The 26,549-nt window shown below is 35.4% G+C and overlaps 4 protein-coding genes across 7 annotated transcripts; 3 read left to right on the top strand and 1 right to left on the bottom strand.

Moving 5' to 3' along the window:
* The first annotated feature begins 7,121 nt into the window (after positions 1 to 7,121).
* Positions 7,122 to 10,508, top strand: LOC141843419 (H/ACA ribonucleoprotein complex subunit 2-like protein). Of its 4 annotated transcripts, none has more exons than XM_074731487.1 (5): positions 7,122 to 7,333; positions 7,610 to 7,679; positions 8,792 to 8,897; positions 9,550 to 9,728; positions 10,380 to 10,508. In XM_074731487.1, exons 1-4 carry the CDS (start codon positions 7,207 to 7,209, stop codon positions 9,709 to 9,711), a joined length of 465 nt encoding a protein of 154 aa, XP_074587588.1. In that variant the 5' UTR covers positions 7,122 to 7,206; the 3' UTR covers positions 9,712 to 9,728; positions 10,380 to 10,508. The 4 variants fall into 4 exon arrangements, with proteins under 4 accessions (XP_074587588.1, XP_074587590.1, XP_074587589.1 ...); XM_074731489.1 differs by lacking the exon at positions 10,380 to 10,508 and adding an exon at positions 9,789 to 10,118; XM_074731488.1 differs by lacking the exon at positions 10,380 to 10,508 and adding an exon at positions 9,799 to 10,118.
* Positions 10,509 to 11,121: 613 nt separating this feature from the next.
* LOC141843122 (fasciclin-like arabinogalactan protein 2) lies at positions 11,122 to 12,706 on the bottom strand. Its single transcript, XM_074731155.1, has one exon. The coding sequence runs from the start codon at positions 12,653 to 12,655 to the stop codon at positions 11,444 to 11,446; it is 1,212 nt and encodes a 403-aa protein (XP_074587256.1). The 5' UTR covers positions 12,656 to 12,706; the 3' UTR covers positions 11,122 to 11,443.
* A 1,633-nt stretch (positions 12,707 to 14,339) lies between these two features.
* LOC141843256 (large ribosomal subunit protein eL14-like) lies at positions 14,340 to 16,355 on the top strand. Its single transcript, XM_074731310.1, has 5 exons — positions 14,340 to 14,439; positions 14,561 to 14,662; positions 15,674 to 15,803; positions 15,890 to 16,002; positions 16,103 to 16,355. Exons 1-5 carry the CDS (start codon positions 14,437 to 14,439, stop codon positions 16,157 to 16,159), a joined length of 405 nt encoding a protein of 134 aa, XP_074587411.1. The 5' UTR covers positions 14,340 to 14,436; the 3' UTR covers positions 16,160 to 16,355.
* A 3,003-nt stretch (positions 16,356 to 19,358) lies between these two features.
* LOC141842983 (calcineurin B-like protein 3) lies at positions 19,359 to 26,544 on the top strand. The gene is made up of 10 exons (XM_074730992.1): positions 19,359 to 19,604; positions 20,198 to 20,271; positions 20,357 to 20,508; positions 20,735 to 20,817; positions 21,079 to 21,138; positions 21,686 to 21,794; positions 22,677 to 22,729; positions 23,916 to 23,996; positions 24,836 to 24,948; positions 26,180 to 26,544. The coding sequence occupies exons 3-10, from the start codon at positions 20,388 to 20,390 to the stop codon at positions 26,235 to 26,237; spliced, it is 678 nt and encodes a 225-aa protein (XP_074587093.1). The 5' UTR covers positions 19,359 to 19,604; positions 20,198 to 20,271; positions 20,357 to 20,387; the 3' UTR covers positions 26,238 to 26,544.
* Positions 26,545 to 26,549: the final 5 nt, after the last annotated feature.

A 26,549-nucleotide genomic window follows, 5' to 3' on the forward strand; every position in this document is an offset into this window, starting at 1 on the left:
ATATCTACTTTGAATCTCACTTTCTCCATTTTGAAGCAATAATGCCTAATAAATACAAAGCTGTCAGATCTTAATATCTTATCACCTAAACATCAGATTGTTAGTCCTAATGCTACTATTTAGGTTCATCTCTTGGAACTAGCTACAAGCTTATTTTAATTTTTCTTGAAAGAACTGTTTTAGATCACTAAATGATTCCTCTTTATCTGCAAGAGAGCTGTATCATCTCCCATTATTTCTGAGATTCCATTAAGCACTATTTTCAAGTGACTCTTTGGCACTAATCCAAATCTAATTAGTACTTGTACTAGCCGAATATTAGTCCCATAGCTCTAAAACATAGGCACCACTTAACACACAATCCTCTTTCATGATTAAGATTCTATATACTTTATAATAAACTAAGTTGATTGTGATTACAGCAAGCAACATTAAGTGAAAGGTCTAGCGTTCAGATCTATTTTCAAGATATTTCTGAAAGTTGGGTAGGCCAAACAAAGAAATAAGGATGCCAAAGGAAAAGAACAAGTCTGAACACACGAAGTACATGAAGCTCTTTGAACCCTAAGTTTAAAACTAGTTCTCACCAATCAATTTTGATGGCATTGGTTTGCAGTGATATAGAACAAATGTGGGCTCATTGGTCTTTACTTTGCAGTCAGTAAATGATCTTTGTTGGTGCCGATGGCACTTAGGGTCGCTACGAGAGGAGGGGTGAATAACACACTTACAAAATAAAATTTATATTTTCTCAAATTCACTTGTCTTAATTGGTTAGTACAAAGTGACACAAGGAGTACAGTAATTTATTAATTAAAATAAAAACATATAAAACAAGAAAGAATAGACTCTATATTTATTTGGTTTACGATCTGAAATCTGATCAGATCGGATGATTGTTACGTTCAAAGCAAAATAAAATTTCTATACATAGATTCACTTGTCTACTACTTTCTCCTCTTCGGTAATGTGCTAGAAGTGAAGAAACCTCTTACACAAAGTGATACTACAAGGAGAAGAAAAATAAGAGTATAACACAGTAATTTCGAGTACAGTGTTGTGCATAATTAAACATGAACTCCTCATCTCCTTTATAATCTCTACCTTGATCTGATCGACATGCTAACGTGGCATGTTCAATTTATCGAAAAATCCTGTTCGATTGATTGGAAATTGTTAACGTGGCAGATCAATCTCATCCATGAAGAGGTCTTCTCTCATTGTTATTGTTTACGTGACATCCTTCAGTCGCCCGAACCCCCTTCGGTCAACTGGAATCTGATCAGATCGAATCTCTACTCTGGATTGCATCTCACATGACATCCAATTGCTTAATCTTGTTCACTAATAGCTTGATCCCACTTACATCGAATCTGCACTGTTGGATCAACTTTCATGTGACTTCTGGTCACTTAATATCAATTTTCAATCACCCGAATCAAATCCTGTGATAACCTGTTTAAACAAATAATGGATAATTTTGTACATCGGTTGATCGAACCTAGTGGTTTAGACGATCGAAAGATTCAATCAATCAAAACCCCTATTTCAGTCACCCAAACTTCCTGACTCAATCGACTACGATTAAATCCACCTAAATTGAGTGTACCCTCATCCCGAGTACAAATCATTCAACTTACCAATTTATCAGCTTATCTTACGTAAACTTTCTTCTCGACTTCTCGTCTCTCAGATATACTAAACCCTTCTAACTCATTCCCTGTGCATCTTTTTCACCAATTGAAGTACTCTTCTGCAACTCATAGTACCTCAGATGCACCGAGCTTGACAGTTCCCTTCCCGTACCATCCTTCTCGTTCGCTTGTGTCTTCTACCAAGATCTTGTTATCTCTAACTTCCCGTCTTTTCTAGTCCCTTGGATGTCTCATACCGTCCTTCACCAAATTGTGAGTCATGGGATACTTATGTGTTCTCTTAAGTCTTTACACACTTAACACATATGCATCATTAATAACAAGGCCCAATTTAAACTAACACGACCAAACATCAAAACAACCGTGGTGCTCGCCACTTGGGGTTCTAGCGATCTCCCCCTCAACCGCTCGAGATAATAACGATCTTCACTCTCATCTTTCCTTGCCTGCAAAGCCAAACCGGCCATGTTTATCAAATTTGAATCGAACCAGGCGGTCTGATCGATAAACTGAAGACTTTCAGCCAGCCTCTCAAAACTGATCTTCAAGCTGTAAGTGCTTACAGGGAAAGAATATTGGCTATGTATTATTTTTTATCCTCAAACTGTTCACTGATAAGTGTTTAGAAAACTTGTATCCTTTCTAGCTCAATCATCATTTGTCCCTTCTCCTAATTAATTTATCAGGACCAGAATATTCTTGTGAAAATATGCTATTTTTCTAGTTGTTGCTGATGATGCCTCACGCACTCATTGATCAAATTTGCAATCTAACCTAACTGTGAATGCATAGTAATAAGCTCTCTGCACGTCAAGTTTGATTTCAAAGAACTTGTGTTGGGTATACACTAGGAAATGATCATATTGGACCACATATAGTGACAAAACCTAGCTCGAATGACCTATTCAACCAAGAAGACAGAAGAAACACTCCATCAGACAAGGATAACAAAAATTGAGTTGGGCCAATGGTCACACCAAGTCGACTCGATATATAGAATTTCTTTAAGAAAAAACTTATAGCAAGAACGTACATTAATGTTCTCCCGACTTGACTCAATATGTCAAAAAAAGCATCTAGACTAAATCCAATTATATCTCTTGCTGCACCACCAAAGGCTTCCCCTTCTCTATAAATGGTGGTAGCCAACCTTAGAAGCCCCAACTCACCAACCTTCTCACAACCAAATAGATGGGAGGAACTTGCTCATCCTGTTTCACCCCCGACACAAAGCCTACAGAGGTCAAAGAAGAAGCCGGAAACTACTACTATCAGTACCGTGAACCGAGGCATATTGTCTCAAGAAAAGTCCGTCCAAGAGATGAAGAAGGTTGTTCAGGTGACCCAGACGTGGACAACAAGGCCTCAGTCTTCATTGCGAACTTTCACAAGATTCTCTCCTTCCAGTACGAGACCAATCATTCAGTGAATACTCAAGGTCATGAAGCCACTTCTGTCAGTGCCACAACTTGATACTGATTAACTACTGATCAATGTTTAATCTACTTTTGTTTGCTATATATGGTTTGATGAGTTTAGTGTAAGGTTATGAGATGTATTTGCTATCTTGTATGATCGACGCTTGAGAGAAGTATCAAAGTGCTTTAAGTTTCAGTTTAATCTATTCAAAATCCTTCAATGAGCTAGTGAAAATAAACGGCATGAATGAGAAATATCAAGTGTTTGTTTTATAGTGTCCACTTTGAGAATATTGATTGATCATAGAATATGAATCAGTTTTAACATAGATCGTTGAGCAGGAAAAGAAGCAAAATACCTTGGAAGTGTGAGCAAATGACTACAGTCTGTCGTGTTACTTCTCTGACCATTTTAACTTTTTTATACTGTATCTGTAACTATTTAATTTTCCTTTGTTCTAGGTTTCATATTTAACTGCTAATTTGCATCCAAATGTTCTACAGAGAGAGCCTAAAGTGTGCATGCTTTGCATCTTTTAAGGTCCCCATCACTACTATAGACCAAGCAAAATTTGCACTCTTTTCTTAATTAATACCTCCTTTTGCCGGCTATTAGAAGCTATGTGTTATGTTGTGCTTCACCTTGTATATTCCATAGTTTAGCTTATTACAATGGTCTAAGCAATATATTAATCGATCTTTTAATAATATCCTTAGCTCATCAAACTCGATCATGGTATAGATAGTTGCTATTAGACCATAAATATAGATTAGGAGACTTATTAATTGCGCAATTGATCTCTCTTTGCTTAGAATCTGAAAGTTTAACAGTAAAACTCTGCAATAACTAACATTTTCCCTGAGTGAAGGAATTTATTAAACATTTTAATCGTATTATGATTTTATCTTTTTTTAAAGATTTTGAATCCTGTAATACCATCAAACTCTTTTGGTTAAAAGTGTGTTTGAAATTTTAAATGTCTTGTATTAATTCAAATTAACACTATTGTACTCTTAATAATTCTCAAATCTTTTATATTGTTTTATAAATTTTAAGTCTTTCATATGACCATCAAATATTTTTTTTTACTAAGACGCTTTTATAAATGTCTTGAATTTTTTGCATCAAATGCCTGTTATTATATTTTTACTATAGTCTTATCATCTATCTATCCTTTTTTTTTTGAGATTTTATAATTTTAAGGACTATCAAAGATTTTTAGTAAAAAAATATTTAAGGACAGTAAGAATTTGAATTAGCTTGGTCAAAAATATTAAATAATTTAGGTTCGTACCAAATTAATGCTATTGCAGTTTTTTTAAACTGATTTAGTTAAATATAAAGAAATAATTTGGTTAAATACGAACTAAATGACTCATTGATTTACTTACACCCCGAGTAAGAGGCAAGGAACTTTCCTAAATAGTTAAGGTTTAAAATTTACATAATTCATGTATGTAATATTCGAACAATTAGTAATGATGAAATATCATGTCAGAAGTCATCTCGCTTTCTAAATTTATTTAGTATGTGAAATGTGATTGTACGTACATCTCAAGATTAATTAGTTCGTAAAATTTAAATATCTAATATAAAAAAAATACATCCATTTTAATTATATATTTAGATAATCAAATGTTAATTCTACTAGCTCTTTCAAGAATCTAGCTATATTACTTAATCTATATTTAATTTGCGAGAATGGAATTTTTGTTTCAATTTATTTATTCGATCCAATCAAGAATGCATGATCGCCTTTTGAATCAACTCCAAATTTTTGACTGAAAACATTACTTTATAGTTTCTACTGTTAAGGATAAGTTTTAATGCTCCCTAGTCTAATTCTATGTATTTTTTATTTTATACCCTACAAAATATATATATATATATATATATATATATAAAATCTTGAGTCCAAGATTCACTTCTAGCCCTATATATCCAAATCTTAAACTTGCATTTGGAAGAAAGATATGATGCCTTTTTCACTTTTTATTTATTTTTGATGTAAAATAAGTGAGCAAAAGGAAGCCATTTCACTTTTTATTAATCTAGAAGAAAATAGGAAAAAAATAATTGTTAATTATATGAAGAGATTACTTGTCAATGTAATTTGCAAAATGAAAATCAATGGTAAAGTGACGGCAGATTTCCAATCATAGACAAGTTCTCCAAGGATCGTTAGATCTATTGAACTGATCATTGTATGAGCAAAATAGAAAAAAGAAAAAAAATATTTTGTGGAATATTTTGGAGATATTAGCCATTATAAATTCAATTTAGGAGGTCTGTAATATTAGGCTTTAATTGGACCTTTTAAACTTAGTGGCTTGTTTGAAACTTCAAAGTATCAATTAACATAGTTGAGTCTATCTTATTAGAGGTGTGTCGGCATATATGTTGCCCGATTGGTAAGTGATTTGTTACATTTCAATAAAAGATGGAATCCGTCACTCCAGCGGCTAGGGTTGAGCAAGCGGGCGGATCGGACGGGTTCGTACGATTTTCCCACCCGACCCACCATTGGTGGGTTAATAAAATTTAAATCCAACTCGATTTTTTTTTCGCATCAAATTCGGCGGGTGGCGGGTGGCGGATGCCGGCGGGCGGGCGGATTGGCGGGCGGATTGGCGGGTTATCGAATGTAAAAAAATGAATTTTACGGATGATAATTGATATAATAAGCGTCTACAAAAGAGTCTAAAATACAATCCACAGTTTTATAACTAATCAACAATGTTCATACCAAAATAAGAAGCATCTCATGGCCACACAAAAAAACAAGGATAATTCATAATTTAACACCAAAGTCCAAGTCCAAGTAATTAGGAATTATCCAAGTTGGGGCAAAAAATCCAAAATGCAGCACTCTTTGGCCTACAAGTAGATAAATCAAAGTTTGTTATATAATAGATTAATAGGACACAAGATTTAATTTAAATGGCACCACTTACAAGTAGGAAAGTATGAGACTTTTAATCATCAAGACAATGCTTGCCATTTTCTTTCAATGTGCCTGAAGAATAAAAACAGAAAAGAAGATAATAATATTTAAGTTTCAGCCTCACAAATGGTTATGAGAATAAATAAAACTAATCAAAGAAACCAAATTAAAGTTTACCATCTACAATTTCTTCATATTGCTTAACATCCTCCATGGAGATTCCCATCATAACCTCTTTTTTGTCCTTATCTATTATTAAACAAATCATTTTTAATATATGTATACATATATTTTATTATTTATATATAAATAGGCGGGCGGGTCGGGTTTAGTCGGATTTTAAAATTAAAACCCGAAACCCGCCCGTGTACAAGCGGGTTTGTCAATTTTCTATCCATTTTTATTTTTAATTTTTTTTTAACCTGCGGGTTGGCGGGTTCCGGATGCGGGTGGCGGGCGGGTTTAGCGGGCCGGGCGGGTACTGCTCACCCCTACCAGCGGCTCTACACGGTCGGTCCCGTGATCATATGCGAGGAGGTAAATGCCTCAACTTCATCGAGATTCGATTTCTGTCCATTTCAGTAAGTCTGTCTCATAATAACCAACTCAATCATGCCTCAGGAGTGTGATTTGCTACATCATTAAAGTGATAAAGGAAAAAATTAATATCTAAAGAATAGGATTATGGTTGTTGCTAAAGTTGAAGCTCTTGTAGTAAGTAGAAAAGTGCTAATTTTAATGTAATAAGAAGTAAAGATGAAAGATAAGAAGACTACTAACAACAAAGACTTTAAAGAAAATAAATTATTGTTGTCATTAACTATTAAGGTTGGATGATAAAAGTATGTGAAGTTGTTGTTGATAATGCAAATCAAATTTTTAAATACTTTCTTTGTTAAAAGTTATAACAAAGAAAGAAATTTTAAAAAGAAATCAAAACAGATTATATAGGGGTGTTTGAGTGATAAGAATACTGAAATCATAGGGGTCTTTATGGAAATCAGAGAAACTTTCGGGGGCATGTTGAAAAATTCTCTTTGTTAAACGCTGTTTGAGTGTATAAAAACCCTTTGCGCCTCCGAGGACCAAAACCTTAGCCGCCACGCTTCGCCGTACTTTCTTTCCGAGCCTTGGTTGATCTGAATAATTTCAGGGGAATCGTCGAGATCCGTGAGGAGATAGACAAGGATGGGGAGCGACAGTGAGAACGAAAAATCTGTGAAGGAGAGGAAGAAGTTGATGTCCGTCTCCCCGATTGCCAAACCCTTAGCCGGAAAGAAGTTATGCAAGCGGACCCTAAAGCTCGTCCGACGAGGTATTTTTCTATATTATTGCAAGTAGTGTTTTGTATCTCTGATCTGGTTGTGCGTCTTAGCCTGTATCGTCCGGTTATTCTGGTATTTAGGTACATGGAGATCATATTTGCATGTTGGTTTTGGGTCATACGGAAAAAAAGAAGAAGAAATCCTTTTGCCTACCGAAAACTTGTTTTTGATCCTGAAATGTTCTTACAGCTTATGACTTATTGTCTTGTTTTAATTATCCACTGAAATTATACATCCACATTTCATCATTGCATTTGTGTTGTCAGCTGCTGAGGCTAAGTGCTTGAAACGTGGAGTGAAGGAAGTAGTGAAGAGTGTCCGCCGTGGTCACAAGGGGTTCGTTCCTTCTTGTTCGATTCTTGATTACAATATCATATATATATAATTTTACGCTGGAAATTTATTTTAGAAAAGTTATGGGCTGTGTTAGGCCTGTGGTTCAGTTTACAAGACTGGCTTGTGCTCAGCCCGGCCTGATCTCATTCTTGGCCGGGAGAGTAATGATCAACATGAGCCTGCACCCTTGCCAGTCGAAGCATGGTATGCCCTGTTTAGGGTTGGGTCAAGCTGGCTGTTTGTTTGGAATTGCTGATTGTTTTTTAATCAAACAATTAAATATTATATCCAAATTAATATGATTTCTTCTAGTCTGAAATTATTATGATGTGTTTATTGTTTTGTATATTCCTTATTTCCATAACATAATATAATTGGTTTGTATATTCCTTATGTACTTTCTCAAACTAATGGATTGTCACTGGCTATTTATAATATGCGCATGCTGTTATGTAATATTTGCTACAAGCTATTTGTTTCAACTATTTGAGATTGATTGTCCTCTCATTGGACCTAATATAAACTGAATCTAATTCTTTTAGATTGCTTTAAAAATGCCCAAGCGTTATCTGTGTTCTTATCTCTCACACCCTAAATTGAGTTAACTTATCCAACTTTCATTGGCCATCTATAAACGTGCTCGTACCAACTTATTCTATTTCTTCTCATTTTATTATCAACCACGGCTACACCTAACTCCTAATCGATATCAATTTTATCCTTTCTAGTGACCCATAGCTCTATTAAACATTCGTCATCTCTATTTCATTTTTTTCTAGTTGTCCAACATCAACAATATTTGCTAGTCAACAATATTTTGCTACTGGTCCTTTTTGTGGGTTAGATATCAATTGTATTAGGTTATGAACGTTATCTTCTAAAAATTTGAATTATACCAGTATATTTAATATTCAATTAAAATTTGGAAAGACCTTCCTTTATGGCAGGTGCTATATTTTTGCATTGTTGTGATTTGGTATTACAATCACCTTCTAACTGTTACCATCAAGTAGCACACCCAAATCCTCATACCCAAGAAGCAATCCAAATATTTGTTTTGTAATCTGTTCTCATTTGTGGAGGCAATGTTAATTTAGTATTGTTGTTTGCAGATTGTGTGTTATTGCTGGGAATATATCTCCTATTGACGTGATTACCCATGTGCCCATCTTACTGGAGGAAGCTGACATTCCCTATATCTATGTTCCTTCAAAAGAGGTTTGATTGATGCATCTTGTTTCCTTTGTCTTCTTAAATTCTCCTTTGCAGATCCATTTAGTTCAAGAACACATATTTTTATACAAGTCAATTTTTTAGAGGATGCATGAACCTTTGCAGCATTTTTAAACCAGTTTGGGCCTGAGTATTCTCTGACTATCTTTTTTATCTCGCATTTTGAAGCAGATGGAATTGTTAGAGGAAATTAGAAACCACGGGTTGCATTTATGAAAAAGAAAGCTTTCAAAAGATCGTTAATTACCTAGATAACTAGGATGGTTTCTATTTGGTGGCGACTAGAGCTATCATGTGCTCTACATCCATTTTATATTCCTTTTACAAATTTCCCCAATACTTGTTACATTCTCTGAATCATTCACCTTATCTTGTGTGCTTGCCATTTTTGTTAATCAATCAGCAAGACTTACTACGTCAACATCAAAATAAAGAGATTCTCCTTGCACCATGCTCTTCAGTTCTTGGCAGTGGCCTGCCTATTTCTAGACTGTTAGTAGAGACTGATCAAAATCAAATCATTTAACCATGAAGCAACTAATAGTGAGATAGAGGTCGCTGCATGATCTGTTCAGGACTCTACTTCTATCTATGCCTTTGTTTTTGTGCCCCTTTTATAATTCGTCTTTCATCATAGGATCTTGCAGTTGCTGGGGTTACCAAGAGGCCAACTTGCTGCATATTGGTGACAACTAAACCAATCAAAGGTGAGCTGATGCAGGATGTACAAGAGAAGCTGCAGGCAGATTACAACCAGGTCGTTGCAGAAGTGAAGGAGCTCACAGCTTCCCTCTTCTGAATGTTCTAAACTTCCAAGTCAGTTCTTACATACGAGCAGTTTCTTCCACTTCTATTGCAAGCCTAATCCTTCCACAGCTATTTGTAGATGCCTGATAAAAGACAGTAATACAAAAGGGTTGATTAATCGTTGGCTAGTTTGTATGTCAATTAAACTTCATCAACTGTGGAGTCTTGATCTTAAGTTAGGATTGATTTTAGATGCCAACCATTGGTTCTTCCTACTTTGACTCACCATCCAGAAGCAAGAGTTTTGAAGATATCCATCACTGCATGTTGATTACTAGGATCTTATTGTAATATTGGCATTAAACATCAGATAGAAGTCCTTGTTAACTAGTTGTAAGGTTAGTTTTTTATCCTAATGTGACTGTTGTTTGCTAATTGGCAAAATTTTGAACACTTTAAGATTGCTTTGGCAACCTAGTATTAGAATATCAACTGATATGGATGCATCTAGTGGCAAGAGTATGTTCAAGAAACTGATTGGATGAAAAATTAGTAACCAGAAAACAAGCCTTTTTCTTCGGGAAAATAGGAGAATAGTAATCAATAATGTTTTATAATTTCTTTTGGTACAACCAGAATTGGCATAAACTTGAAAGTAACAAACGGTAGAAAGTTGCAAATTCTTTAACGAGTCTTTATTTTTCAATTGACTCGTTGCAGGCTTTATTGCTCGCAGTCTTGTTGCGGCCATTGCATTAGCTTGCGAAGTGTTCGTCCGATTGCCAGAACTGCAATATTAATACCAGGTGATTGAGCAAATTTGAAAAATTCTAATTTCCCTGATTTCATGACAAATTTAAATATATCATATTTTTTTCATAAGGTTTGTATTATAAAATCAAATATATGTTACCTTTATCAAAAATCTAAACTTATAATATTTCTTGATTTTCAATTAATCATACTTAAATGCAAAAATTTTGACAATGCTTTTCTAGCTAAACTGTGATTGTAAACAAATCGAGTAGAGTTTGACATGGTGAGTTCAACTTTAGTCATAATTTTTTATCAGATCTTTCTTGTCTGGTTCAGCTTATACCAATTGAATTGAGAAGTAAAGGTAATAATTATATTTCTTCTTCTTATATTCCCATAAGAAGAGCTTCTTTTGAACAACCGATTAGGAGTTCAATGTGTTCCTAGAATATCCACTTTCTATGAATTTGAATTATTCAAAAATGACACATCTTTTTTATTATTTCAGATATTTAAAACTCTTCGATTAATCCGCAGTCAACATTCGTGATTGCACTACCCTTGTACCGTAGCAAAGTAGCGGGGACTGATGTGCAATTCCACCAAACAATCCAATTTCGAAAAAGACGGATATCATGTGCAAAGCAGAGCATGGGCTTTGCACATGGTCATCATATGGGCTCTAGCTGGCACGAATAATGAAGACTCCTTCCTGCCTTTTTCTCAATTGTGCATCAATTTAATAAGCGGATATATAATTCATACAAGTCGGTGGAGTAAAAAAAAGACGGAGGATCTGATGTCCAGTTGGCAATCTCCAACCATAGGATCTACAGTTCAAATCATCGAATCAGAGAGAGAGAGTGTTCTCTATGAACGAAACATGTGTATAATTTTGAGTATGCGTCGTCGCTCCCTCATCTTTACTTTTTTTTTTTCCCCTCCTCGCTATTCGGCTAAACCGTCAGACTACACCTGGAGATAGAAATCTGAGAAAGAGTAAAGCAAGAACGCTTAACCTTGAATAATTACACGGCGAGCACCAGCGCCGCCATTGCGGCCGCGGAGGCGGAGAGCCACCGTCCGCTTGAGCCGGCTCTGAAGGCGGCATTGTCCGCAGCCGCCTCGTCCGACGGGGCGTCGTTCGGCCCAGCTACTGCGTCTGCGGCGCCGTGCTTGTGCTTCTTGGAGGCGGAGGGCGCGGCTGCGGGGGCGTCGGAGGCATCCTCGGGTTTGAAGAGCTCCCGCGGCTGGAGGACCTTGTCGACCGCGTATACGGCGACGGGATCCTGGTCGATGAGGGTGGAGGTGATGGTGGCGGTCACGAGGTGGGTCTTGACGGTGATTGCTTCGCCGTCGCTACCCACGGTGTACTTGTACTTCGTGTTGTGGGTGTCGGTGGCGAGCGTGGTGAAGGCACCGTTGTTGGTCTTGAGGAGCTGCTGCGAGTAGTAGAAGGGCGTGCCGTGGTAGAGGAGGAGGGAGGCTTTGCCCGGGGCGGTGAGGTTCTTGTATTTGTCGGCGAAGGCTCTGACCGCGGAGTCGATGGGGCAGAAGACGGTGAGGCCGGCGTCGAGGTTGGACTCGAAGCTTTTGAGGACTTCTGGAGTGGCGAGGAGCAGATTGGCGAATTCTAGACAGCCTTTGCTGGACATGAGCTCGGTGAGATTGACTGCGGCCGGCGGCGCGACAGGGGCCTCCGCCTCAGGGGAGGACATGATCGAGCTCACCTGGAGGATCGAGAGATTGTAGGGCATCTCCTTTATGGATTTGACGAAGGTGACTGGCGGCGCGCCGCCAGCGTCCTCGGAGAAAAAGGTGACCCTGCCCTTGCTGTGCTCGGTGATGTTGATGTAGCCGGTAGTCCCGATGGCCCGTCCGGAGGACTGGAAGACGGAGGAGGCGAGGGTGGAGCCATGGGTGAGCTGATGGAGCTTTTTGGAGCCGTAGTAATCGGTGAGAACGTGGAGAGCGAGCACGTTGCGGAGGGTGAGGATGGAGAAATGCCTCGCGAGGAGATCGGCCATGCCTGAGTTATCTACGACAAGAACCGTTATCGTCAGCCGGCGGTTGATTTCGTTGGCCATCCGAGTCACGGTGAGGTAGTGGTTAAAGGTGGAGAACTCCGGGTGGTCCGCCAGGATCCTGGTGATGTTGTAGCCGCGAGCCACCGGGGCCTCTAAGGCCACCAAAACCACTACGAAAGCGGCGGCGACGAAGGCGGGGAGAGTTCGCCGCATTATGAACGCTGCTTCTGCAACCGTCGCCGGCGAGAAAGAGAAGAGGCAGTAGTAAGTTTGCGCGGTGAGTGGGGAGGCAGCCGCGACGAGAGCTAAGTAGTCGGGACAGCGCTGGCACGAAGCAAAGAAGCCCTTGCTAGTCCTCATTATTTACGAGTACTGCCCTTCACAGGTTGGTTTGGCATCCATCCAACTCTACGATCATTATTTTATTTTTGACTTCGCGATAATAATTGAATCCGATGTGCATTTTGCATGTGTGTGGGATCAGCCATGAACGGGGTAGAAAAAATCTTCGATGCGGTTAATCTGTCAAGGGAAATTGGCTTTGACATCCCACCTAATGAAATTATTGGCTTTACAAATTGTAATTTATTTATTCATCTTTAAAGATAAAATAAGCCATTTACGTGATGTCTTCGAGCGAGTGTCGGCGAGTAGGCCGCGTGGTTAATAGAAAAATTAAGCGGATTGGTGAGTTAAATATGTTCATTATTCGTTCAGTCAGCGTATATATTTGTATCATAATCGAACATGGCAAAAGCGTAATTAGAAGTTAAAGATTGAGAAGGAAACGGGGTTGGTCGTTTAGCCGTCAAGACATTTACATGTACTGATGGATCCGAATCCGGACCGGGTCGAAGCGAATTCGCTCCGAGTGGTTGGTTGCTGAGCTGGCAGGTAATAAATAACTTTAGTGATAATAATGGAGTGGGGTGCTGGGTCACCCCTTCTTGTTGCCTTGTCTTCCTTAATTCTACTGTCATCGACTTTCGTACAAGGAACAAAAACACGACGAGATATTAGTTCATGCATCAAATTCCTCTCGATTTGTCCACCACTGAAATTAATACATGATCTACCAACACGCACTGAATTGTTCGTTAGCTTCATCTGGTACTCTTTGTTTTTGTGTTTTTTGTGAAACTGCCTGAATCAGTGGGCCTGGCATGGTCTCAAACAGTACTGAATCAGCAAGAACAAGTCTAAAATGGGGCAGCCATAAGTGGCACCATGATATGACTGCGATTTTGTTAATTAAGAAGAAGTACAGGCTCATTAGTGTGATCATTTTTGTAAGACATGAATGCTACTTTCGAGTTGGCAAAGTGTCAGGTCCAACTCATTAATTAGCAGTGCATGATATGTGTTTTAGAGGAGTTTGAAGTTTGACCGTCAGTTGTCACAATCAATCTTGGGCCAGCATTTTGATCAACGACTTGTAATGGATCACGATCATCCACTTATAGATAATAGTTGATCTCAATTTACTTTTTCAATTCGATAAATATTTCATTTGTAACATAGTTGATCCAACTCAACTCCATAAATATATGGATTGTGCTAGCTGTTTCTCAATTCCTCAAGTATATAAAATTATATGTTCTTGTCAAATTTTAGAATATAAATTAATTTTTAAATCAACCTTAGGCTTTTTAAATTAAAAAAATAACTAATAAAAGTTTGTATGCATCCTGACTAGAATATTAACATTATTACGCTTGAAAGAGTATATTTTAATAAAAAATATAATTGTAAATTATTTTTAAATGTTTGGGGGATCAACCGACTTTTTTAGTAAAATCCAATTCTATGGACTCTTTTGATAATTATCTGTTTTAAAGAGTATGTTTTAGTAAATTGGGCATTAATGTAACTATATGTGTACCCTAGATCGGACGGCTTTGATAAAACCTTTGCCCTTCTGTCCGCCGTCTCGACGCTCACTCCTCGGCTGCGGCGCGGCTGATTGATTTCCTTCTTCCTCTGTCGCCCCCAGAATGGTGAATTTTTCTTCCTTGTTTCTCTCGATTCCCGCATCTAACTTCGCCTCTCGTGCGAATTCGAGGCCCTCTTTGTGTTCTGGAGCTGAGTCTGCCTATTTTCTAATTGGTTTTCCTGCAGCCGTTCAAGCGATATGTGGAGGTCGGCAGGGTTGCCCTTGTGAACTACGGGAAGGAGTATGGAAGGATCGTCGTTATCGTCGACGTAATCGATCAGAACAGGGTACGTGGCGTGTTCTTATTCTCAAAACTCCAATTTTGAGGGCATGATTGGATTGCGTAGACCGACTTATGGATTTTGCATATGATTATCCTCGCTTCAGAAATCCATACTTCGATTAATTTTTGTTGCATTATGCATTATGACAAGGTAGTATATTAACTTTATTGTAATGTTCTAAATTTTTCCTTTTGTTAGGAATAACTCGATAATACACAACTATTTCCTCTCATCTGATCATTTTTACGAACTCAATGGTGTAGCGTTGAGTTGAAAGTTTTGATTTGAAGGTGGCCACCACAAAGTTGGTAACGCCATAGAAATTTGTTGCCAAGGTCCTCATTGAACAACCCGCATTAAATGGCAGCTTGCTTACATATATTTGTTTGGACATACATACATATGCATATTCAAGAGGATAAAAAATGATAAAATGCTTGATTAGTGATATAAGGATGAATTGCATGAAATTCATTCTGTAGTTCTTGCTGAATTCCATCTGTCAACATATTTTCAATTGAATTATGTTTTAGCTAACTTATATTGTCCGTATACGCTACTTGTGGTCTACTAAGATTCCATGTACCCTCTTTTTCTTTTCTAAAATATCTACTCTAATGCATAATTGGTGTATATAATCAAATTTAACACAAGTTAGTATAGTTACTATGTCATCTGATCATTCTTTGACTAGATATGATTGCTAATGAGGTTGGTCAGATTACAAAAATTCACTTAGATCATATAATCTGTGTTAATTTAACCTAACTTGGTTTAAATTAGTCATATCTAAGCACTTGAGCGCTTGAAGATGTACACAAGGCTACATGCCAAACTAATCTGTTTGTCTTAGTAATACTATGATGTGTGATTGTCTATACTTGCATATTAGTATATTATTACTTGGGTCATATGCTAATCAATAATGCTTAGCCTTGACTGGTTTTGTAAATTTGGAGTTATTGAGTACTGTATCAATAATCTTCTTTTTGGTTGCTTCTGTCACAAATTTAGGCTTTGGTTGATGCTCCTGATATGGTGCGTGGTCAAATTAACTTTAAGAGGCTTTCTCTTACTGATATAAAGGTTGACATACCACGAGTTCCTAAGAAGAAGACCCTCATTCAAGCCATGGAGGCTGCTGGTACCATATCTGATATTGTCTCTTTAATGCAGTCTAACAATGTTAACAAGTAAATATGTTGTTAAGTGGTGAACGTGCTATTGCAGATGTTAAGAACAAGTGGGAGAACAGCTCGTGGGGCAGGAAGCTTATTGTGCAGAAGAGGAGAGCTGCACTAAATGACTTCGACAGGTTCAAGGTCATGGTGGCCAAGATTAAGGTAGAGATTACATGCATTAGAATGTTCTTGTTTTCACGCCTTCTAGTCGACCATAATCTTCCTCTGATTTGGTGCTGATTGTTCTTCACTATTTCTCCAGAGAGGACGTGCCATCAGGGAGGAGCTGGCCAAACTAAAAAAGGAGAATGCAGCTTAACCTCTTAAGGAATATCTTATGTTTTGCTAGTTGTCGCGTGCTGAATTTTTAGATACTAGTATTGTACGGCACTTGAACGTTCTTCCTTGTAAGATGCTAAGTGAGCCTGACTCAATAAGTAAAGGACATAGAAAAGCAAAAGCTATTGTTTAATGTTTTACAATACTTATACTTGGATATGCATTTGATTTAAGTATCCAAGTATCGTAAAGCATTGGCAATATTCATTTATTCTTTGTCTCTAATTTCTAATAAACTTTGGCAAAATTACTGATGTAAATGTTGTTGATGCAAATGTATGTCTTTTCACTGGGACTAGGATTTCCATTGTCTTTTACCTAAGCTTTTAATAGACATCTATTATTGTCGAACTGAACAATGAACGGCAAATTGAGAATTTTTCGTTTTTTTTAAATACGATAAAATTACCTAATATTAGTGCGAAAAAATAGATTATTTCTTTTATCCTAAAAGGGTGATCTTTGTTGCAGCAACGTCCAAAACAAACCAAATCAATAAAATAAAAAATGTGATTTTAGTGTTCTTGGTTGGCTGTTCTTCTTGCCCATTTCTGTCCCCCGTCAATAGCGGCCCATCAAGACTATAAATATGCCCCCCAATTTGTCGTAATTTGTCAAGCCATCTCCCCTTCTTTTTCTCTCCTTCCCATTTCCTCATTCTCCTCTCGATCTTCTGGAAGAAGAATGACGGTAAGTCTCGATTAATCCAGCAACCCCGTTTCGCCTGTGTTTTTTCTTTTCTCTTTTTCTTTATAAATCTAAAGTTAAATTTTTCAATAAAAATAATCCTTTCGTTTCTATTAATTAAAGTTAATTTGTTCGATAAAATCGTTGCATCTCAATACCCGGACACTAATATCCACTATCTTCAACAACTTTCTTTTGCTCCAATTTGCACTAGAAGAACATGCATGGAATCGCCTGTAGAAATTAAGTCGATCGTCATTTTGTGTTTCTTGGACTCCGACAGGACAAGGGTCGCCCTTTACCCAAGTTCGGTGAGTGGGACGTGAACAATCCTGCTTCTGCAGAGGGATTCACTGTGATCTTCAACAAGGCTCGAGATGAGAGGAAAACGAGTAGTGGCAAGACCCACGAAAAGAACTCGCCCTGCAGCAACGAGGAGAGAGCTTTTAAACAAGGGCCTTGTGCTTCCAAGCCACATGCTGTAAGTAAGAGTTTATTCATACATTTCTTCAATATTTCCTTCCTCTTTAATTATCTTCTTATTGCATGCGATGAGCAGAAGAAATGGTTTTGCTGCATGGCACCGGCAGAGCAATGATGAGGATATATATATATGAAAGCTATATAGCCTGTGACGGTATAATTGGATATATATATATAGATATGTAATTAATGTAATGTTGGTATTCAAACAAAATATTAATTAATTGGTAGACATCTCGTAGCAGAAACCATTGGGGAGTTCATTTGCAGATTTGGCAGAGGCTGAGTGAAGGCTGAATTGAATGGCTTGGCTGAGCAGCATTTTAACAAAAGGCATGCATCAAGAAAAATTTGGAGTGCATGTTCATACTTTTATGTAGTTTAATTTAATTTGTTTTCCTTGATTCAATCGGCACTAATATATGTACATATACATGTATGAAGGGGATGATGTGGATTTGTATTAATATGTCTATTTATTGTTTCTTTGTTAGATCCACTTTCTTTTTCCACCTCAATTTAGTATTAAGTTAGGAAATTATTAATTAGCTGATCAATGGACTGAAATAATTTAAATTATTTTCTAAAAGATCAAAAAAGAGGTACATATCTTTTTAATTCCATTTAATTTGTATTTGTTTTTTTTAAAGAATAATTTAACTTTGTTAATTTAAAACTGTCTAGTCCATTAAATTGCTTTCCAAAACAACTTTAGACAGAAAAAAATCAATAAGGAAAAAAAAGAGGGAAAAAGACCTCTTTTTTCTGTTCACATAAAACTAAAGATTAAAAATAACGCATTTTACCTAAAGAAACATTGTAGTCCTTTTTCTTAGTTTGGATGAAAATATTTTTTATTTACACATCTATTAACAAAATTGATTACTATATAAATATAATATAAATTTAACATTTTCTCAAATCTAATATAATATTCATTATCATCCATTTTATTTCCATTAAAAAGATAATTTAGTGTTCTATGTTATCATGACTTTTATGTTGGATAGTTACAATTCATCTTTCCTTTTTGAAAATATAAAATTTTAATATGAAACTTAAACATTATACTACACTACAAAAAATTTAAAAATTATATGTGTTATATTTGTATATTGACCTTAATTATTTATTTTTATCTAAGCATAAAAGCACAAAAAAATGAATTTAAAACAATTCACTTTAGTAAAATAATAATAATAATAACTATACTTCTAAAAAATTAGTTAAAATTTTATTTATTTGAAAACCACACAAAAATTCCTTAATAGTCTAAAACATTTTATGGGAAAAAAATACACTAAGACTTCTTCCAAGTTTTATAGAAATTAAATACGTTGAATTTTAGAGTTTGAAATTCTTTTAGTAACAGAATATGCAAAAAAAAATTAATGTGTCAAAACAAATACATATTATATTAGATGTTTCTTGTGAATTTCAAATATACTGTTTTTTTTTAATGAAAAGAATCGTGGTTAAGTGAAAAAAAATACGCCCGGCCACTTGAACTCAAAATTTGATAGCAAAAATATTTAAACAGACTACTGTTTAAGTTTTAATTTAAAAAACTTTTTATTACCCTCGGTCTCTTATTTCAATTAGCCTTTAAGCTTATGGAACTAAATTTTAATTAAAATTAAATTAAGTGTCAAAATAAAATTATCACTCAGACAAAATTTATTATCAATACATCTTACGATTATTTAGAACTTTACTCACAACTTTTTAGAATTAAAAATTACGTTTTATTTTTAATCAAGATTTTATAAAATTAATTCAATTTCAAAATAAAATTAATACATAGAAAAAAAAACTATATGAAATTTAAAAAATTGAATATCTATTTAAAATTAATACATAAAAAATTTCAGGATGAATCTATTTAAAAAATTGAATATCTGAATTATTAAAATAAATAAATAAGAAGCATCTTCCTTAAACAAAAATACAAAATAAAACGTAATAATATTAACTGCCATAATAAAAATGCAAAATAATATCATCGCTATCACTCGTGATCGAGCTGGAGACGACGACGCAGCAGATGTAATCCCTCTTCCCGTTTCTTTACTTTCCTCCCATCTATCGCTCGCCTCCACCACTTTTGATCCGCATCCCTTGTTTTTCTCTCATCCTGGTTGCTCTGTTATTGGGAGTCTCCTCTGCCTGGATCGGACTCAGTGGTTCCGTCGGCTTTAGATCCGGAAACTTTATACGCTCCTCACTTTTGGGATCCGTGAATCTTTGTGAAAAAGGTATTTTTTTACATCGGTTTTTGCTCTGCCATCTGCACGACGTTAGTTTTGATTCGATGTTGGGTGTTCGCCCCTATCGATTTATTCGCAAGTATTGTTTGATTCTTCTTCGTGGGGATAAAATCATGTTCTTGCGCTGTTGTGAAATAATTTCGTTGTTGCTAATGGAACTATGACGAAACTAATTCGTATGATGCTTTTGCTGTGAATTCGAGGAGAAAAGGCTCAATTTGTTTTTCGAAACTGATGGGAAATTAAGGAAATCTAGATTAACGCGATTCCATTCATAGTGGGCAGATGATGGATCTGCATATAGGTGTTTTGAATATGAAAACTATTGCATTACAATCGATCAGTGGTCCAAAGGGTCCATTTTTCCATCTGAATGCATCGTAGATTCGTAGTTTTAGTATTGTCTGTGCTTTCTCATCTCCTGAATCTGCTTCCGGAATTGTCAACAAAGTCGTGTTAGTCGTGCTGCATTGTTTTCTTTGTATCCCTGATGTTACACAAGGCATATGATATCCTGCATCTTTGCTACATCCAGATTTCTTATATGTGAGTTTATGACCTGACGGGATTTCTCCTTTCAGGTTCTGATTTGATTGCAAGCTGTGGCGTACCTTACACGTGAGCTTGAACTAAGACAATACAAAATGTGGAAAAGGTGGTTCTACCAACATATGCTGCTTTTCTATTTTCCCTGAAGTACCAGGAAAATTTAAATTGTGTGTTGCTTGGTCAAATTACAGGTATGGAGTGTGCTAACGATAGGGAGATATCATGTTGCAGTGTCTAGAATGGTTCAAGCATTTCATTGCTGTCCTAGGGAAGTGCTGTGATCTTGAGTTGTACCAGCAAAAAGAACTCAAGGATCCAGAACGGTTAGCTCGGGAAACAGTGTGTATGTACCTAGAGATGTATATATGCAAGATTTTGCATTAGCTACTAGCTTCTTACTTGAGATAATCTGTTATCAGTTTCTTATATATATATATATATAATTTTCGTTATTCTTGGCAGTTGTGATTTGAAATTGTTATTGCTAACTTTAGGATGTGTTCTTTTATTCCTTGCCATTGTTATTTGTCACTCAATCCTAGCTAAATGCGTGCTTGTTTGTTTTGCAGTTAGTGTAAGTGAAATAGAAGCATTATATGAGCTATTCAAAAAGATTAGTAGTGCTGTGATTGATGACGGGCTGATCAATAAGGTACTAAACATAAATATTCTTATTTCCCTAGTCTGATTGATAAGCTGCAGTTAAGAATTTGTAACTATCAGTTCAGATATGATATTTTTCATAACATGTTAAATGCATAGGTCTCCATAATATTCATCATCTAACTGAATTGCTGAAACAATCACATTTATCTTAAATTGTAGGGGTTTACTGCTTCCTAGAAATGGTCCAATTTTATGTCAATCTATATCTTGGGATCTTCAAGACTTAACATGTTTTGTGATTGTGCAGGAAGAATTTCAGTTGGCACTATTCAAGACTAGAAAGAAGGAGAGCTTATTCGCCGATCGGGTCTCTTTCTCTCTCTATATGTGTGTTTTCTGTGACTTTTTGAGTTGAATTAAATCACAAAAGGGATCTAGTTTTGGATGCTCAAGTGGAATTTGTCTATTGCTGTTCCCACGTTTGACTTTGTTTTGGAAAAAAGGAGAAATGCACCAAATACATTCTACTTTTGGAAAGATTTAGCTGTTTGTAATTTCAAATAGCTCTAGATTTACCCAACGTGTGTACATCTTTTTTTGCATTTTTGCAAGCAAGTTAGATGGTTTCAACATCAATGTGCAAGAAAGAAAAAAAGGTTTGTCTGTGAAAATCTTGTGGAAAAAAATTGATGACTCTTCCAAAAATTTGCATGAGCTATGAATGATTTTCAAACTAGTAGTAGTACTAATATTTTCAATTTTAGGTTCCTATCAATCAATAAAGAGGTGTTGTGGATTCCCTTGATAATTGTCATCTTAAGGCTATATCTTTAGCTGCTACTTAATTCATTTTAGTTTAGTCTATGATGTTCTATAGGCTATAAATTTCTAAACTTTTTTACTATTTTTTGCAGGTGTTTGACTTATTTGACACAAAGCACAATGGAATTCTAGGATTTGAAGAGTTTGCACGTGCACTGTCTGTCTTCCATCCGAATGCTCCTATTGATGACAAAATTGATTGTATGCCTCACTGATTTGCAATGTTTCATCATTTTTATGGTTAAATAGAGAGTAGAACCCAAACCAATCTGCTTGTTTCATCCTCTTGTTTTATTTGATTGTCATATAGATGGTTCGATCTTATGGTTCACATTTCTGAGTTATCTATAATCAATATCGATATTATCAATAATCGATGATACTATTTGTTTATAATGTGAAACATTCACTATATTGTGTTATCAAAACTATCTGTAATATGCTTTTGTATATATGGGTCATCGTAAATGTTGCATCTTTTATCAACTTGATGTAACAAATCCTCACACCTAGAAAGTCATTTCTTACAATTGTATCTTTTCAAATTGTTTCTTTATAAGAGCCAAAAAATCTTGGGCCAAAATAACATATGCAAAATAGAATAAAAGACCTTGGAACATAACTGGTCTTAAAGCACTACTTGCATATACTTGACCAAAGCCTCCCATATTGGGATTGCTAATTACTGGTGCATTAAACTTGATGATTTCACCCTCTGAAACAAGAGGTTCCAGTCATTATCCATCTATCTTAGATAAAGCAGGTTCATCCTTTTTTTTGTGAGAATGGGAAGTTTGAATTTCTTTTGTTCCAATTATGAAATTTAAATTGCCAATGCAATGTGCTAAAATGCTATTAATATTTCTTAGTAACTGATTGTCTAAATCCACATCATTGGTAAGTGGTAACCTCATGGATTAGTCACCTTTGTTTAATTTTTTAGCAATACTAAAATTCAAGTTGCTCGTGTATTATGGTCTTGCCTAATTTTAACCATTATGTTTTTGTCAAAACTAATCAATTTTTATTGATAAAAAATGTTTCTTGATTATATGGAATTTTGAAGACAATTTTTTATTGCAGTCTCTTTCAAGTTATATGACCTTAAGCAACAAGGCTTCATTGAAAGACAAGAGGTAATATAACCGTTATCATTTATATGTTTTTTTACATGTGTTTTTTAAAATCTTGCTTTAATTGTCAATCACACTAATAATTTCATCAATTTGATCCACATCCTATTTTTCAATTTTAATATCTTTCCATGTAGTATAAGTTTTATTTAGAACATGCTAAACAGGAAGGTCTAGAAAAATGTCAGTTGTGGGGAAATTGGAAGACTCCTCTGTTTATGATTTTTTAGATTGAATAGAACAAAATAATGATTAAATTATACAATCCATTATTTTGCACTAGTACTTTTCTTGTTCGATCGAATAGAAGGAAATATTTCTTTTCCAGATAAATATCATTTTTACCTAGAAAAAAGAAGAAAGATTATTTAATTTCCCTTTTTCTCTGGCAAAAATTTGCAGATCAGATAACAATCTAGAATTCTGAATGATATTTTTAGTTCTGGTTTCGTCAAAATAAATTTCATTACATAAGCTGTCTGTCAAACTGCCAATGTTGTTTGAAAGATGTAATTTTCCCTTTTCATTGGCACAAAATTTGCAGGATGGTTAGCAATCTGAACAATATTTTTAGTTCTGGTTTCCTAAAATAAATTTCATGTTGCATAAACTTTCCAAAATACTACCAATGGTGCTCCCAAATCTAGTTGATACAAGGTTCAAATTCAGGTTAAGCCTTGGCAGTTAGTGTAAAAAATGTCTTAACCCATGGAATTCAGTGGCTGACCCTAAATAGTTGGGACTAACATGTTTTGTTGAGCCATCTGAACCTGTTTGGCCATCTGATTTCTTCAGAATATGGATCCAGAAAACTCCTGGCTAAATTTAATACTATGCTATTACCTTTATATCTCTTATTGCTGTCAATGCAAACTCAGATGCTACTGTGGCATGGAAATGTATACTTGGAAAGACAAATTTGATAAAATACACTCATAACTTCCAGCTCAGTACTTTCAAAGTTTGGCATTAGATATTTGCCGTATAGAGTTTCTTAAAAAGAATTGATTTTGCTTTCTTATATTATTTAAAACAATTTTGTTTGAGCAATAGATGGCCAACTGGTATTTAGCCTTATTTTGAATTTCTCAGGATCTTTCAGTTTGTTTCTTATATATAATTGCTAACTACGAATCAAGAGTGCTAACTATTCAATAACTTACATTTTTTTTATCATTTTTTCATCCAGGTTAAGCAAATGGTGGTGGCAACACTTGCTGAGTCCGGAATGAATCTTTCAGATGATGTGATAGAAAGTATCATTGATAAGGTTGCTTTTAAATTTTGTATTACTAGACCTTTCCAGTTTGCTGGTGACTGGTGTGAAACTAATTTTGGATAAAAAATACATTCCTTGATATTAAGGCTTGATTTTTATTACAGCGGCAAATATGCTAATTGCTATCATATCTTGTATAATATGTTATCTTTCAGGCTTCCATAGTATATGGTTTAAATTGATTATTTTGTTTGGTTTTCTGAACCTCAAGTCCAGCTTGTATATTTTAAAAGATGGACAATTATTTGCTTCCATTTATTACTTTCTTTTAGCTATTCCATCCTCTTCTTAGATCCAGCTTATGTAAAAACATTTGGCATCAAGTTCAATGTATATGTCCAAGATGGTTGAGTAAGATCAATATTTGCATCAGCACATCAGTATCTATTATCTAAGCCCTGCTTATCCTAGCTATATGGAGACCATGAATAATTTCATCTAGTACCTTCCAAAATTCTGTTTTAGTTTTGATTTGATCATTTAATCATACTTGAGGGGCATAAGCACTTATATATTTAGTATCTTATGTTCCAAAATCAACTTTAGCACAAACTTCTCTCCCTTTTTTAACTTCGACAAGCTTATTGTTATAATCTTTATCTACATTATACTATTTTTATTTATTAACTTTTTCCTTTGAATTAACACTTGGGGGAAAAGAACTAATTGGCTGTCATGAATTTCATGTCATACATTTAATTGAATGAGCAACATCAAATTGCATGGATGGAATGCTTGTTAGTTTTTCACATAATCTGTTTGACTACATCTTTAATGTGTAGTTCCTTTAGCTTCGGAATAATGTTTTTGTTCCTTCTATATTTGTGTAGACTTTTGAGGAGGCTGACACAAAACATGATGGAAGAATTGATAAAGAAGAATGGCGTAGTCTTGTCTTGCGGCATCCCTCTCTTTTAAAGAATATGACTCTACAATACCTCAGGTGATATTCAGTGAACATTTTTACTTCTGTATGTCAATATGAACAAAATTTAGGTATAAATAAAATTCTTTAACTTTTGAAACAGTTGATGACTTAGTAATTTTACACGGTAAGTCATGAGCAACTGACTTATATTAATAAAATCAATATATAGGTTAAGCAGCTGGACATTTTTATGGCAGAACATATCAATTTGCTTGATTGTTGTCAAACAATTATGCAGATGACAATTATAAATAACCCTTACCAGAGAGTGGTTGAGTTATTTGAGCCCATCACTCAGGCAATGGGTTCAACGATGCAGTGATCTAGAGTAGTGTACACAATTACTTGGAACATGAACCTTCTTATTTTACTTCCAGGTGCTTATAAGTTGCATGTCAAAATTTCCCATGTAGAAATAGATTTCTCTATTTGATCCATTGTACTAGTCGCTGGGTATGTCTTTTACATATATTTCATGTCACAATGAGCCATGCAGGCCCTATTCATGCATTTAGTACTGACACAGAAGTGCTATCTTGATCATTGACTCTGTAAAGTCTAGCTAAAGGATGCTGGTCGTGACCATAAAGCTACCCTAGAAGTAACTCAAATTCTATTCAATAGTCTAATTCTTCAAATCCTACATCTCACTTACTATATACCATGAACAGGTTAGGAAAATAATCTCTTTTTTATGCAAACATTGTAGTTATATGCTGACATGCCATTCAAGCTTATTGAACTAAACTGCTACTTAAGTGTATAACAAAGTTCGTGTCAAACAAATTTGGCATTTCAGTGAACTGCTTGTTGAACTAGTACATAGTAATTGCACATTTAGTTAAACAAACTCTAAAACTTATTTGGGGATCAAAAAATCACAAGAATTTAGTGAGCAGGGGAGCTGTTATGGTTTCTTTTTTGATAAATGTTGCTTGCTATCAATTCTGGCATTGCAGTCTTATAGCTGCACATTAAAATTGTGTTTCAATTTTCTAAATGTACATATACTTAGGCTTCAGGTGATTTGTTAAGAATGGCTCACTAAAGGATCAGGCATCATCATTCACTGTTAAGAGTTGAATGGTTCAGTTTTTTTGAGAATCCATTAGCTTTATATGATAATTTAAGTGACTACTATTTCTCACAAGCTTCCATCATTTTTTATATCATAAAGTACACTTTGTTCTTATATGATCTCTCTCTATTGTAAATTTTTCCTTATTGTAATCTTTCCCTTGTGTAGGGACATCACGACGACATTCCCAAGCTTTGTTTTCCACTCTCAAGTTGATGATACGTAGGGCCAGGCTACATGCGTGGGAACAAACATTTCTCCTTGTGGGCTTGTACATCTCTGCCGAATATCTTTCTTGTTTATTCCTATGTAAATCATTAAGAAGAATGTTAATAAGTTGGAGCATTGGTTGCTTTGAGGAAATTTAGTGTGGTGATATTTGTTCAGCGACTGTATTTCTGCTGAGGTTGAGGTTTTGGTTCTGGTTCCGTTGATGATTTGTTGAGACTCAGGATGCAAGTGCCTGCTGCTTACATTATTAGGATTGTGTTTTAGAATAAGAAAAATAAATATCACTATTGTTCTGACCTCAACAGAT

Source organism: Curcuma longa, chromosome 12 (assembly GCF_044706935.1).
Source record: "Curcuma longa cultivar G26 ecotype Majalengka, Jawa Barat chromosome 12, ITB_CL_G26_1.1, whole genome shotgun sequence".
NCBI classification, from domain to species: Eukaryota; Viridiplantae; Streptophyta; class Magnoliopsida; order Zingiberales; family Zingiberaceae; genus Curcuma; species Curcuma longa.